This window comes from Pteropus medius, unplaced genomic scaffold (assembly GCF_902729225.1).
Source record: "Pteropus medius unplaced genomic scaffold, Ma_sr-lr_union100, whole genome shotgun sequence".
In the NCBI taxonomy this organism is placed as follows: Eukaryota; Metazoa; Chordata; class Mammalia; order Chiroptera; family Pteropodidae; genus Pteropus; species Pteropus medius.
The window spans coordinates 4,700,101-4,711,949 of record NW_024342647.1 but is presented as its reverse complement, the minus strand read 5'-3'; the positions used below and the strand labels follow the sequence as shown (position 1 = coordinate 4,711,949).

Below are 11,849 nucleotides of genomic sequence, written 5' to 3'. Positions count from 1 at the left end.
CATGCACACACACTCCTGCTTGTCCATCAGAGCACACCTGTGGCCCCTTGCACTCCTCTGCTGCCAACTCCTGTAAAACAGGAAAACAGAGCAGCTTGGCTTTGGCTCTAACATGTACAAACACATGCAGCAGAGTTTCCAAAGAAACAGACAGTGAGTGCCTTTCAGGGTCTGGCAGTTTTATGGGCAGAGGCCATTTAAAAAGCATAGACTCACACAAAGCCCGTGCATTTTGTTTAGCTGTGGCCTTCTCTCCAGACCCTTCACATGTTGCATAGATGGTACAAATCGGAAGGGCCACTCTTCTCAAGAGATTCTGGGCCTCCATGTGCTTCCCTGGGATCTTTCTTCGGGGTCCCCTCATTCTAGGCATCGAGCTCAATTTCATTGGATGAGCTAATTTTACTATGAGCTACGTCCAGGGAAAGGTTCCAAGGTACAGAGAGAATCCTACCCAGTCCATGCTCTTGCATTACTCACAGTCCTATGGGGGCCAATGGCATCGAGCGAGGGAAATGCTGAAATGGAGGCAGGTTCCTCATTATAAGACCCCAGAGGAGAGAGTTACTGACTTCTTCTGGGAGAGACAAAAGGTCTCAGGGAACAGGTGGAACATTTCAGGGGGATCTGCCCAAGTTGGAGGAGCACCCCAGAGGAGCCAGCAGCTCATACAAAGGCTGAGGTTTCCCCTCGGGAAGGTGTAAGAGGGCAGTTTTTGAGATTTGTCACTGTGGCTGCAGGAATGACAACAACTAACATTTGTACAGTACTTGTTACATGACAGGTACTGTTTTAAGCATCTGACATATGTTGACCCATGTAATTCTCACTATAACCTTATGAAGTGTGCTACTATCTCCCCCAATTGTCAGAGGAGAAAAATCAAGGCATGGAGAGGCTGTCACTTGCCCAGGCTGTCGAACCCTTAGCAACTGGTGGCTTGTTTAACCATGAGTGGGACTGAGGTTGTTTCGAGGGCAGAAGAGTTGGCTGGGGACCCATGCTCGGCTCCAGCCTTGCTCTATCTGAAATTGGCCAAATGGAGCCATTCACTGTGCCATTGTCAACTTCAAAGGGAGGTAGTGAAGATAAAAGGGAGAGAGAAGTGAAAAATGTTCTTTGTACACGAGTCGTCATCTAATGTAATCTCTCATGTTTGTGGCACATACATTCCCCTCCCCCACTTGGTGGGGGCATGTGGAGAACCCAAGGCCCACAGGGGGCGAATGACTTGCTCAAGGTCATCCAGCCACTTTATAACCGAGGCAAGAACCCAGAGCTCCCCACCTTGGGAAGCAACAGAGTACAGTAGTTAAAATTTGGGGGTCAGATGACACCTGGGTTCTGATACTAGCTGCCTGAGACCAGGGAGTTACTTAAACCCTCTGGGATTCAATTCTCTCATCTGTAAAATGGGGATGATATTTATATATTATAGAGTCGTGAGGTATATATAAGATAGTACATATGCAGAGAATCTGGCACATGGTAAGCAATCAATAAATTAAATGATAATATTAATGAGGATGATGATGGAGAAGGAGCAGGGGGGAGGATGAGGAGGAGAAGGTGATGATGATGAAGAATTCAGTACTCTTTCCATAAGTCTGGTACTTCACTCTTCCACAAGATGCTACACTGGATTTACACAGTCCCTCATTATGGTTCACACCTGCACTTGGAAGTCATAATATATTTGTGCATAGTTACACACAGGCCCATGCATGACTTCCACATAAAGCTAAATTATATTCTTGGCTCTCTTATGTTCCAATTACTGTACCTGCATGATATAAATCATGCTTCATCCATGAACTGTCTATTGAGTCCATTTGATTTATCATCCATTTCATGCTCCAACTAGTTCTGCCCAGTCTAACATTCAGACACCAGAAAGGAAATGGAAGATCCAAGACTCAGGGTCTCCTAGTTACTGAGTCCTGTTGAGTTAACCTCCTTAATACCACTCAGATCCAGCCTCATCATTGCAATGACCCTGGCTTAGGCATCCTCATCTCCCTCTTAAACAACTGCTTATCTAGTCCCCTATCCTAATTCTAATCCTATCCTACCCTATCCTACCCTATCCTATCCTATCCATTCTATCCTATCCATCCTATGCTATCCAGTCTCCATGCCACTGGCTTTCTCCCTTCTCTTTAAGCTCCTTCTCTGCAGCCAGAGGAGTCTTTTCAAATGCTTATCTGTCCATGTAACATCTTCTGTGTTCAATCTCATGCTTTTCAATGGCCGGTGTGGTCTGGCTCTGCCAACCTCTCCAAACACAGCCTCCATCTCTCAGACCACACCAGTTGCTCATCATCCCTCAGATATGGCACTATTTCACCAACATGTTGGTCTCTGCTCATAATGCCCTTTCCCTATTACTCTGTTTCCTGAATTCTTATACATCCTTTGGCTGTGAAGGCTTTCCTGAGGCCTGTCTTCCAGCAACAGAGTTAACTGCATCTATCCTTCCTTGTGTAAATATGCTATTGTAATAACCACTTATTGAGAGCCTTTGTTTTCAAGAACCCCTTGACTTTGTATACATTTTCTAATTTAATCTTTCTTACAGTTCTTTGAAGTCATGTATTTATCCCCTGTATAGGTGAAGAAAGTGAGGTTTAGAGATGTTAAGTTAATGTCAGCTAAACTGAGCCTCTTAATTAGCAAGACCTGTTGAGTTTGTCTTATAAACTTCTCTCAGCATCCAGGCCCTCTTCACTATAAATTGCACAGTGAATATTTAAACCCAGATTGGCTTGACTCCAAAATGTCTGATTTTATCACGCTGCATCTAGTTAGCTAAGGTGAGGGTTTGCATAAGGGCAGGATATGGGTCTTATTCATCTGGGTGCCCCAAACCTGGAAATTAGTACTCAGGTATTGGTTGGAAATTAGAGGACTTAGCTTTTAACTTAAGATGACGAAGGGAAGCATTACACCTATTTGCCTCATGAGATAGTAAGCAGAGTGTTTGCCAGCTGGAAATACTTTGCCCAAGTTTAAATCTCAGTAAGTCAACATCACCACTTGCTAGCTAGAAGATTTGAAACGTTATTCAACCTGCCTAAACCTCAGTTTCTTCCATTGTAAAATGGTAATCATAATAGCATATGACTGATTTGTACATGGTTAAATGAGGTCCATGTGTAGAGTCATTGATATGATGAGCACTTCCTAAATGGTAGTTATCAGCACTTTTCTATGCAGTCCACCCTTATCATAAAGCCTACCCAGAGAAGATGCTTTTGATTGTACAGAAGATGGGAGTCATCTAGGGGCGATATCCCGTGTACTCCTAACACACACCTCCACGTGTTCACAACTTCTTTATTCAATGTGGAGACCACATGAAATATCTCATCTTTGCCAGCACAGTGGGACATGAGCTCCCCTGGCATTTTCCGTGGCAGCACATGAATCAATCTGGCCACAGGAAGGCCAAGGTACTGAACCCAGAAGCCTCACTTGCTCTTCAAGAATTTTCATTTTTCTCTTTCTGATGAAACATCTTAACAAATATTGGTCTAACCTCCTTTCCTGTCATGGCCAGGTGCATGCGCATGCATGCGCGCACACACACACATGCACACATAACCTGTCTAGTCAGGCTTCTGGAATCTCACTCTGTAGAGCCTTATGGTGGCTGGGAAGGGCAACGAGCTCCACAGTCCTAGTCATCTCCCCCAGATTCATGGCATTATGCATGTTGTCTCTATAAGAAGGAAAAATAACCCTATTATATATTGTGCTGGATGCATTATAGTTACTATCTCACTCAGGCCTCACAACAACCCCATCAGGTGGGACTATCATTGACTCCCCTTTTTTTCATTATGAAATTGAGGTTCAGACGTCAAATTACTCACCCAAAGTAATAGCTGGTAAATGGCGGCAGTCAGATTCAGACTTAATCAGATTCAGACCACAGCCCCAGCATATTAGAAAGTTTAATTTTCTGCAATGGTTGAGCTAAATTTTTCTTCAGCTTGGGTCAAGACAATGGAAATCTACAGCAATGAAGTGACTCGGCAAAGGCCTGGAACCTAGGGCTCAAGACAGGGTATATATGAGAGGAATTTAGAACAGGGCTTGGCATGTGATGATGTCACAGATTGAATGTTTGTGCCCTCCCCCCCACACACAAACATTACATGATGTTGGTTCCTCTCTAAATATACTGCCCCTGGGAAGAGAAGAGTTATCAACACCATAGGAGGAAATTATTCAGCTGAACTCCACCTACATGCTTGCAGAAACAAAAATCCAATAATAATATAACTTCTTGAAAGAGTACCTTTGAGCTTAAAGTGTAGGAAGTTGAGTAGATCTCTAGGTACTTGAGTCATTTGGAAGAATCTTCTTTTGCCTTGTTTCCACATGTGTATTAAAGTCTGAGGAAGAGGGGGCAATGTGGTGGTGGAAACAACCCTAGATTTTCAGGAATAGAACTGTTGATCTACCAGCACTCATCAGCATTGAGAAGTAGGCATATTTCTAACTGCTTATCTCTACTGATATTCAGTATCTTTTTCTCTCTGACTCCCTATAGTGCCCTACTCTCTTCTCTTTAATAGGTGTCTTCCTTGCACTATGAAATACTTGACCTATATGCCACTTCTTTTAGTCAGCTAGCTTCTCTGAGCTAATGCCAGGATGTTAGGAATCTATAATGCTGCTTTGTACCCATTACCCTTCCAAGTCACACATTAGAAGCAGTTCAATTGTCATTTAAAAGATTTCAAAGGTGGACTGTATCACAGGATCCAAACTGCCTGTATCACATGATCACATGTGACTGTATCACATGATCACAGGATCCAAACTGCCGTCACCTCTTGCCTGGAAAATGACAACAGTCCCTCACCCTCTCTTTGGGGCTTTCTCCAGTCCAACCTTCATCCTGTAGCTAGAGTGGTTTTTCACAAAGAGTAAGCTGACCATTTCACTCCCTTGTTAAAGTTCTAGAGTGGCTCTCAGGTACTTCAAATGCTGTCAAACTTTTTGTCCAAGCCTTCCCTAGCTCTTCCTAGTTCCCAGCCTTACCTCTTGCTACTTCCTACTTCAATCTTTATTCTCAATGAAAGTGCTTTCAGCTCTTTAATGAATTACATTTTCTCTTATCTCTGGACTTCTGCTCATGTTGTCCCATCTGCCTGGAGTAAATCTCATCCTTCTTCATCCTGTATGGCTCATTCCTCCTTATCCTTTGAACTTAGGTACTGCTTTCTTAAGAAAGCATTTCAGAACCCCTCCAGTTTGTTTAACGACCCAACGAAGAGTTCAAAGAACCTCCATTCTTCCCCTACAATAGCCTGAAATCACCAGATTGCTTTTCTATAATTCCATTGGCTGATAAGTTCCCTGAGAGCAGGAAGCTTCTCTGTCTTTAGTTCCATGCCCAGTGACTGGCATATAATAGATCAACAATAAATATTTGTTGAGTGAATAAACAGAGGTTCCCCCAATGGTAAGAAACACTAACCAAGCAGAAAGAGAGACAATAGGAATTTTTAATGCATGGAAAGTCCTGCAGAGACTCTGGGCAGACCCACAGGTAGCAGGAAGAGGCAGGGGTCCTGCAAACTCAATAACATCTGAAAAAAAAAAAAAGTCCTAAAGACCCAAGCTTCCTCACTGCAATAATCCTAGGGGTCTCCTTCCTGATGCTGAAGAGGTCCAATTGTCTCTCCTAGGTCTCCTCCGGGGTCCATGGCAGGAGGGAAGCTGAGTGTGGCAGCAGGAAGGAGGAAGAGGAAAGGCCGCTTGGTCTCCACCTGAAAGGTCCTGCCTTGAATTGACCGCCATCCATAAGAAAACATTTAAAAAGGAGAGACTTCGATAGAGTCAAATAATATCTTAGAAAAAATAAAAGATAGAGAAAAATGGATAATTCCAGTGGTTACAAAGTTCTCTGTCGGCTATCCACAAGAGAAAGAGTTTGCTTTGGCCTTGCTGGCAAGCCTCACTTGCCAAGCCCATCCTCAGCTGTCCCCCAGCCCACCCAGGCCCCAGGGTCCATGAGAGTACTGCGCCCTCTCCCACGGAGGGTCTCTGTGCTCACGGAGGGTGCTGCCCTCCCTCACCGGCCCTTGGACTCCCCATACGTGTTTCGGGCCATGGACACCATCTTCTCCTCGCACGTGATTTTGGTGTCCTTGAGGATGCTGTACCACACCATACCCGCAGGCCGGACCTCCTCGCTGCGGCAGAAAAGGTAGGGCACGGTGTCCACACGGCTCTGGATGTAGGCGCTTCGCAGGAGGCTAGAACAGTGGCTGCTCACCCTCTCCAGCCGCCGCAGGATCAGGTGGGCCTTCCTGAAAAGTAGGAGGAGGCAGTGATGTAGGGAGAAGCCCGGATCAAGGGTTAAGCCTTTTAGTGGTGATAAAGGTCGACAGACAAATGAGGACTTCTTGTCCCACCAATTTCCTATCCATTCCTGACCTGAGTGTGGTATTTCAATCACTTATTCAAAAATCACCCTAGAACCTGTCCTCTTCCATTGTGCAATAAGTAAAGAATGAAAAAGAGGTATCACTTTTGACCTAGCATTTTCAGTTCTAAGATACGAAAGTCCTCGGAGTGAGAAGGTCACCAGCCCTTGGATTCTGACCAAGTGGAAATTATTACAATAATGATAAACAACAACGACAATAATGACTAAAATGTATTGACATTTAGAAGTGCTAGAAATTGGATAGGTACTTTACGTACATTTTAAAAATGTTATTTTATCTTTAGAACAGCCCATACACATCATTCTTTCTACTCACAATAAGTAAGTGTGAAGCCCAAGGTTCAGGGGAATGAAATTACTTGATCGACGTCAAACATCAAGTTGACCATTGGAGTTGGGCATTTGGAATTAGGCTTGACTACCTACAAGTATCTCTCCAACGGTCCGCTTTCATGTTTCCTTAATTCTCTTATATTCTTTTGTCACAGTCAGGAAATTTGGAAATCTTGTGTCAAAGCCTTAGTACGTATGACCCAAATCAGAACTTCTCATTTTTCTCATCTCTGAAATAGTGATGGTGGTCTTACCTTCCTAAGTTGGTCGTGAGATTAACTATGAGAAATGCCCAAAGCCTGGTGGAGAGTAAGCTCCCGCTAAATGACAGCTACTGTTATAAAGAATTGTTATGATGATGTTTCAGGATCAAGGTCATACTAATCACTAATCTAAGCAAGAAATCACTCTGTACTGTGGTGATCATCATTAGTAACTTATCTAGAACCCTTTATCCAGCACCAGAGAGAAGACCCATGGGGACATCTGACGGTTGCACAGGAAATTAAGGCTAGCAAGGATCTCTGAGATCACCTAGTCTGGCGGTTCTCAATGACAGGACTATTGCATTCGGGCTGGATAATTCTTTGTTGTGGGAGCTGTTTTGCTGGAAGTTCAGCATCACCCCTGGGTCTTTACCCAGCAGATGCTAATAGCGGACTCCACCTCAGTCATAACAATAAAATTGTCTCTAGACATTGCCAAATGTCCTCTGGGGAGCAAAATCAGCCCAGCTGAGAACCAATAACCTTGTCTAACCTACTCACATTAAAGATGTGGAAACTGAGGCTTAGAGAGGGAAAGGAATGTCCTTTCCCCAGGTGATACCACAAGTCAGTGTCACTGTCCATATGTCCTTGGGTGGAATCTACTTTTCTCTGCATCTTAGCATATTCCAGATGTCCAGGAATCCTGAGAGGCTAAACTACAGGCTCTCTCCTGTTGTCTTCTCCATGTCCCTCTGAGACCCCAGGAGGTAGGACTTTTTATGACAACAGACCCCACAAATGGGGGACTGTGTTAGGCACCTGTGTGGTGGCTGGAAAAGGGCCAGTCTTATGTGTGTACATTTTGTGGGCATGATTTATGAGGTGCCTTTCAAAAAGTCTTCTTTATGTAATTCACGACTTGGGTAGAATATTTCCTATGGTGACAAGAATTCATAGCTCCATAATCACATTCGAGGTGAGTTGCCGCTCTACCCACAGTCCTCTCTTCCCTCTGGCAGGAGCCCCCCAAGAGGAGCTGAGGAGTTTTGTCTCACCCCTCCTCCTTTGAGTTCTTGCTCTGTTCCTTAATAGCTCCATGTCCTTGGGAAACTTAATGTTTCTAAGCTTGTTTCTTCACTTGAAAAATAGGGCTGTTGAGAAGTTAAAGGGATAAAGCCATTGGTTGCTCATTTACTGAGCATTTATTACATGGCTGAGTTCCCCATCCAGTGGTAAAGATGGACAAATTAAAAGTTACAACACAGGTGGCAAGAGCAGTGATAAAAGGAGGCATGGGACCTGTGGGAAAACAGGAGGGTGCCTCGTAGCTCTGGGGACATCCGAGAAGACATCCTAGTAGAAGGGGAACTTGCGTTGAGTCTCATAAATGAGTAGAAGTCAGGTAATGAAGATGGCAAAGGCATAGCAGGAGGCACAGGTAAAGGCAGAGATAAGGGATTGCACGGACCTTCTGAGGCTTTACGGCGGGAATCCAGTGTGCAAGTGGGAATGCACTGAGAAATGGAGAAGTGGCAGGGGCCAGGCCATTGGTGCTTAGAAACCAGTGGATAAAGTAATGGAACGCCATGCGGGTTCTCGAACCTGACTGCTTAGGTTCAAATCCCAGCTCGGCCACTTACTAATTCTGTGATATTGATAGAAATTAACCAGTTGTGTCTCCATTTCCTTACCCATAAAATGGTAGTGATAGCTCTACTGTATCTATCACAAAGGGTAATTTTCAAAATCAAGAAAGTACTAATAAATCTATAATAAGCCCTCAATAAACGTTACCTATGATTATTTTCTTGGGGGTAAGTAGCGGAGTTACTGAAGTGTTTCCAGAAGCGAAGTAACAGGTTCAGAGCTAGACGGTTCAAAAACACTTCGGGTTGCCTTGAGGAAAACTGAACTGGGGGAGGACAAGACTAACAGCAAGAAACAAGGCAGAGAGAACACATCCAGGTGTTCAGTGTTTCCCGTCATTGTTCTTAGGGGTCCTGGTTTGCTTGTTTGCTCCATGTCTTTAAAGAGCTACTTTTTCTGTTTTCTCTTTTAAAAAACGGAATAACATTTGCCTACCTCCTAGAGTTATAGTGAAGATTAAGTAAGTTCATGCATGTAAAACTCTTAGGAAAGTGTTTGGCACCTAGTAAAGACCTCATTTGTGTTAGAAAGTATTGCCAACATCAGCACCACTGCCGCCACCACCAGCATCATTATTCGTGTACTGGTTTAAAACTCAGGTATCTATAAGTCAACAGTGGGAGATAGACACACAAAAATAGTAACAGCCTCTAATTTAAGCACAGAATGCTGGGTGCTATGGAAATATCTAGAGTGGGCATCTAATTATTAGTTTTGGGGCTCAGAGAAGTCTTCTTAGAGGATGTAACATCTAAGCTAGGTCTTTAATAATTAAATTTTTGAGGTAGATGGGGAAGCAGAGGGAATAGCTCCTCTGAAATTAGACTGGAGACAACAGAAACCACCAGTTGTTTAAAATGGTCAGTGCAAAGAATGGGTAAGACACCAGACAGTTGGCAAAGATCAGTCTATTCAGACTTTTCTATGCCATGGTGAAGTATTTTATTTGTGGGGCAATGGAGAATCATTGTCTGATCCAGACAGTCACAAAAATAAGCCACAAAAACAAAATTAGGCTAGAAAGGGCAATTCCTCCAATATGCCCAAATGTTTTGTCTTCACAGGCCTAGCCACTTCCTCTGAGAGAATCCTGGAACTCAACTGGACCAAACCTCCTTTTGTTCAGATGGGGGAACTAAGGTTTGGAGTGAGAAAATAATTTGCCTAGAGAAACAGCTTAGTGACAAAGGCAATGCTAGAGCCAGGGCTCCTGATTGTACAGAGCAGAGATGAAATATCTGGCTCTGAAGCCTCGCATTCAACCTTAGCTCTATAACTTAATGCCTATGTGAGACATCGGCAAGTTCCTCAACGCCACTAACTCTTAGCTACCACATTGGTAAAATAGGAATAATAACAGCATTTTAGGGAGGATAAGATGACCTGAGGAATTTGCTTAGCTCTCACTAAATGTTAGCCCAGGTTCAGAGTAGCATACTATAATAGAAAGCACACTGGCATCAGAGTCCATCAGGGCAAGTCACTTCTCCATGAGTCTGTTTCATCATCTGTGAAATGGCATGGAGATGCACATCTTGTAAGGCTTTTGATAGGCTGAAATGAAATGGCTGCTCACAGAAATCCAGTACAGGAATCTGTATGCCATAGGCACCACCCCAATGTCAGTTTGCTTAACTGTTTCCTGCTCTTTTTCGACCACACGTGATGCCTCAGCACCTTGGTTTGCGTTTAGACAACGAAGACAGAAGAATTCAGAGGGTGGAGCCATGAAGATACGGACCTGAGGAGTTCAAAGGCTAAACAGGAGGAGGGGGTGTGAGAGACAAATGGCGAGAATGCTGGGTAATAAACTGCAGGTGATAAGAGACACATAAATCGAAGGCCAGGGATGCTCCAAGTTTTCCCTAGAGGGAGAGATCGTAGGTCAGAGTGACCACTTTTCTTAAATACCAGAAATGAAATCTTCCCCACTGTAGACAGGACTCAAGTCCACTGGGACAGGAAGCCAGACATGAAAGACAGACACTGCACACTAATTTATGGTTGTATTAGCAGGTGAGATTGAGACAGGGAAGGCTCATGCAGGAGTCAGGAGCTGGGATCAAATGCTACTTTGCCAGGAACTGTAGAACTTCTGACCAACTATTCTATTCCCGGCATTACTACCCAGTCAGCTATTGACAGAGACCTAATTTCTAAGACGTCCTTGGAATGGAGAGAAAGAGAAGGGCAATAAGGACACATTCCTGTTGGCCTCTCTCCCTCCTCCCTGCCTCCTTGAGTTGAGCTTAAATGTCTCTGTTAGCTGACCTCGAGCTTCATGAGAATCGAGGGCAGGACGTGCTTGCAAAAAACTGGAAAACCACCTCCAGAAGTGGGGAGGACAGGTTAAGAGGAGTAAGGATTTCATTCATGCTGCCCCTGGTCAGGCCACATCTGGAGCGCCCCAGTCACTTCTGGTAAGAGAGGCATATGCAAACTGCAGCTGGATCATGGTGCTGAAGGGCATCTCGAAAGCAAGTCTCCTGAAGAACTGCTCAAAGCAGGCATGGAGCGTGAAGCGGGTACTTAGGAAAATTGTTATGATGTTCTAGGAACTGAAGATAAGTGGTGGGGAAAAACTGAGGGTCAGAGATGATAATGACTATGATTGATTGAGTACTACTGTGTGCCAGAAACCTACACAACATCATCTTAAATGTAATTCTCACCCCGATTCTAAAGTGTGCACTTTATTCCCAGTCTTCAGATAGTAAAAGTGAGCCTCGGGCTGGTCATATGATTTGACCAGGGTTAACAGAGTGAGAGAATGAGATCTCAGACCTCTGCTGCAAGGCTCCCAAATATTACTGATGAAGCCAAAATGACAGAAGGCAAATTTTGACTCAATGGAATCAAAAACTCTAAATGTAGAATGAGTCCTTCCATATTTCCAGTGGGCTCCCCCTCACTGGAGATGATCGACTCAAGGAGTCTGTCTTAGTCTATTCGGGCTGCTTGAACAAAATACCACAGATGAGCTAGCTTATAAACAACAGAAATTCTCTTCTTACAGTTTTGGATGCTGGGAAGTTCAGGATCATGGCACCGGCAGATACGATGTGGGGCGGTGGGGTGAGGGCCCACTTCCTGGTTCATAGATGGCACTTTCTCACTGTGTCCTCATTTGATGAAAGAGGCAAAGGATCTCTCTGGGGTTTCAATTTTAAGAGCATTGAGCCCATTCATGAAGG

General features: G+C 44.1%; 1 protein-coding gene across 6 annotated transcripts in view; it reads right to left on the bottom strand.

Moving 5' to 3' along the window:
* Positions 1 to 5,500: 5,500 nt before the first annotated feature.
* ASTN2 (astrotactin 2) overlaps positions 5,501 to 11,849 on the bottom strand; it is a 791,570-nt gene continuing 785,221 nt past the window's right edge. For 5 of the 6 annotated variants that reach the window (XM_039866760.1, XM_039866761.1, XM_039866762.1 and 2 more), the window contains one exon: positions 5,501 to 6,326. In XM_039866760.1, the coding sequence (XP_039722694.1) occupies positions 6,089 to 6,326 (238 nt within the window). In that variant the 3' untranslated portion in view covers positions 5,501 to 6,088. The remainder of the gene's footprint in view (positions 6,327 to 11,849) is intronic. The other variant, XM_039866763.1, reaches the window with a different exon arrangement.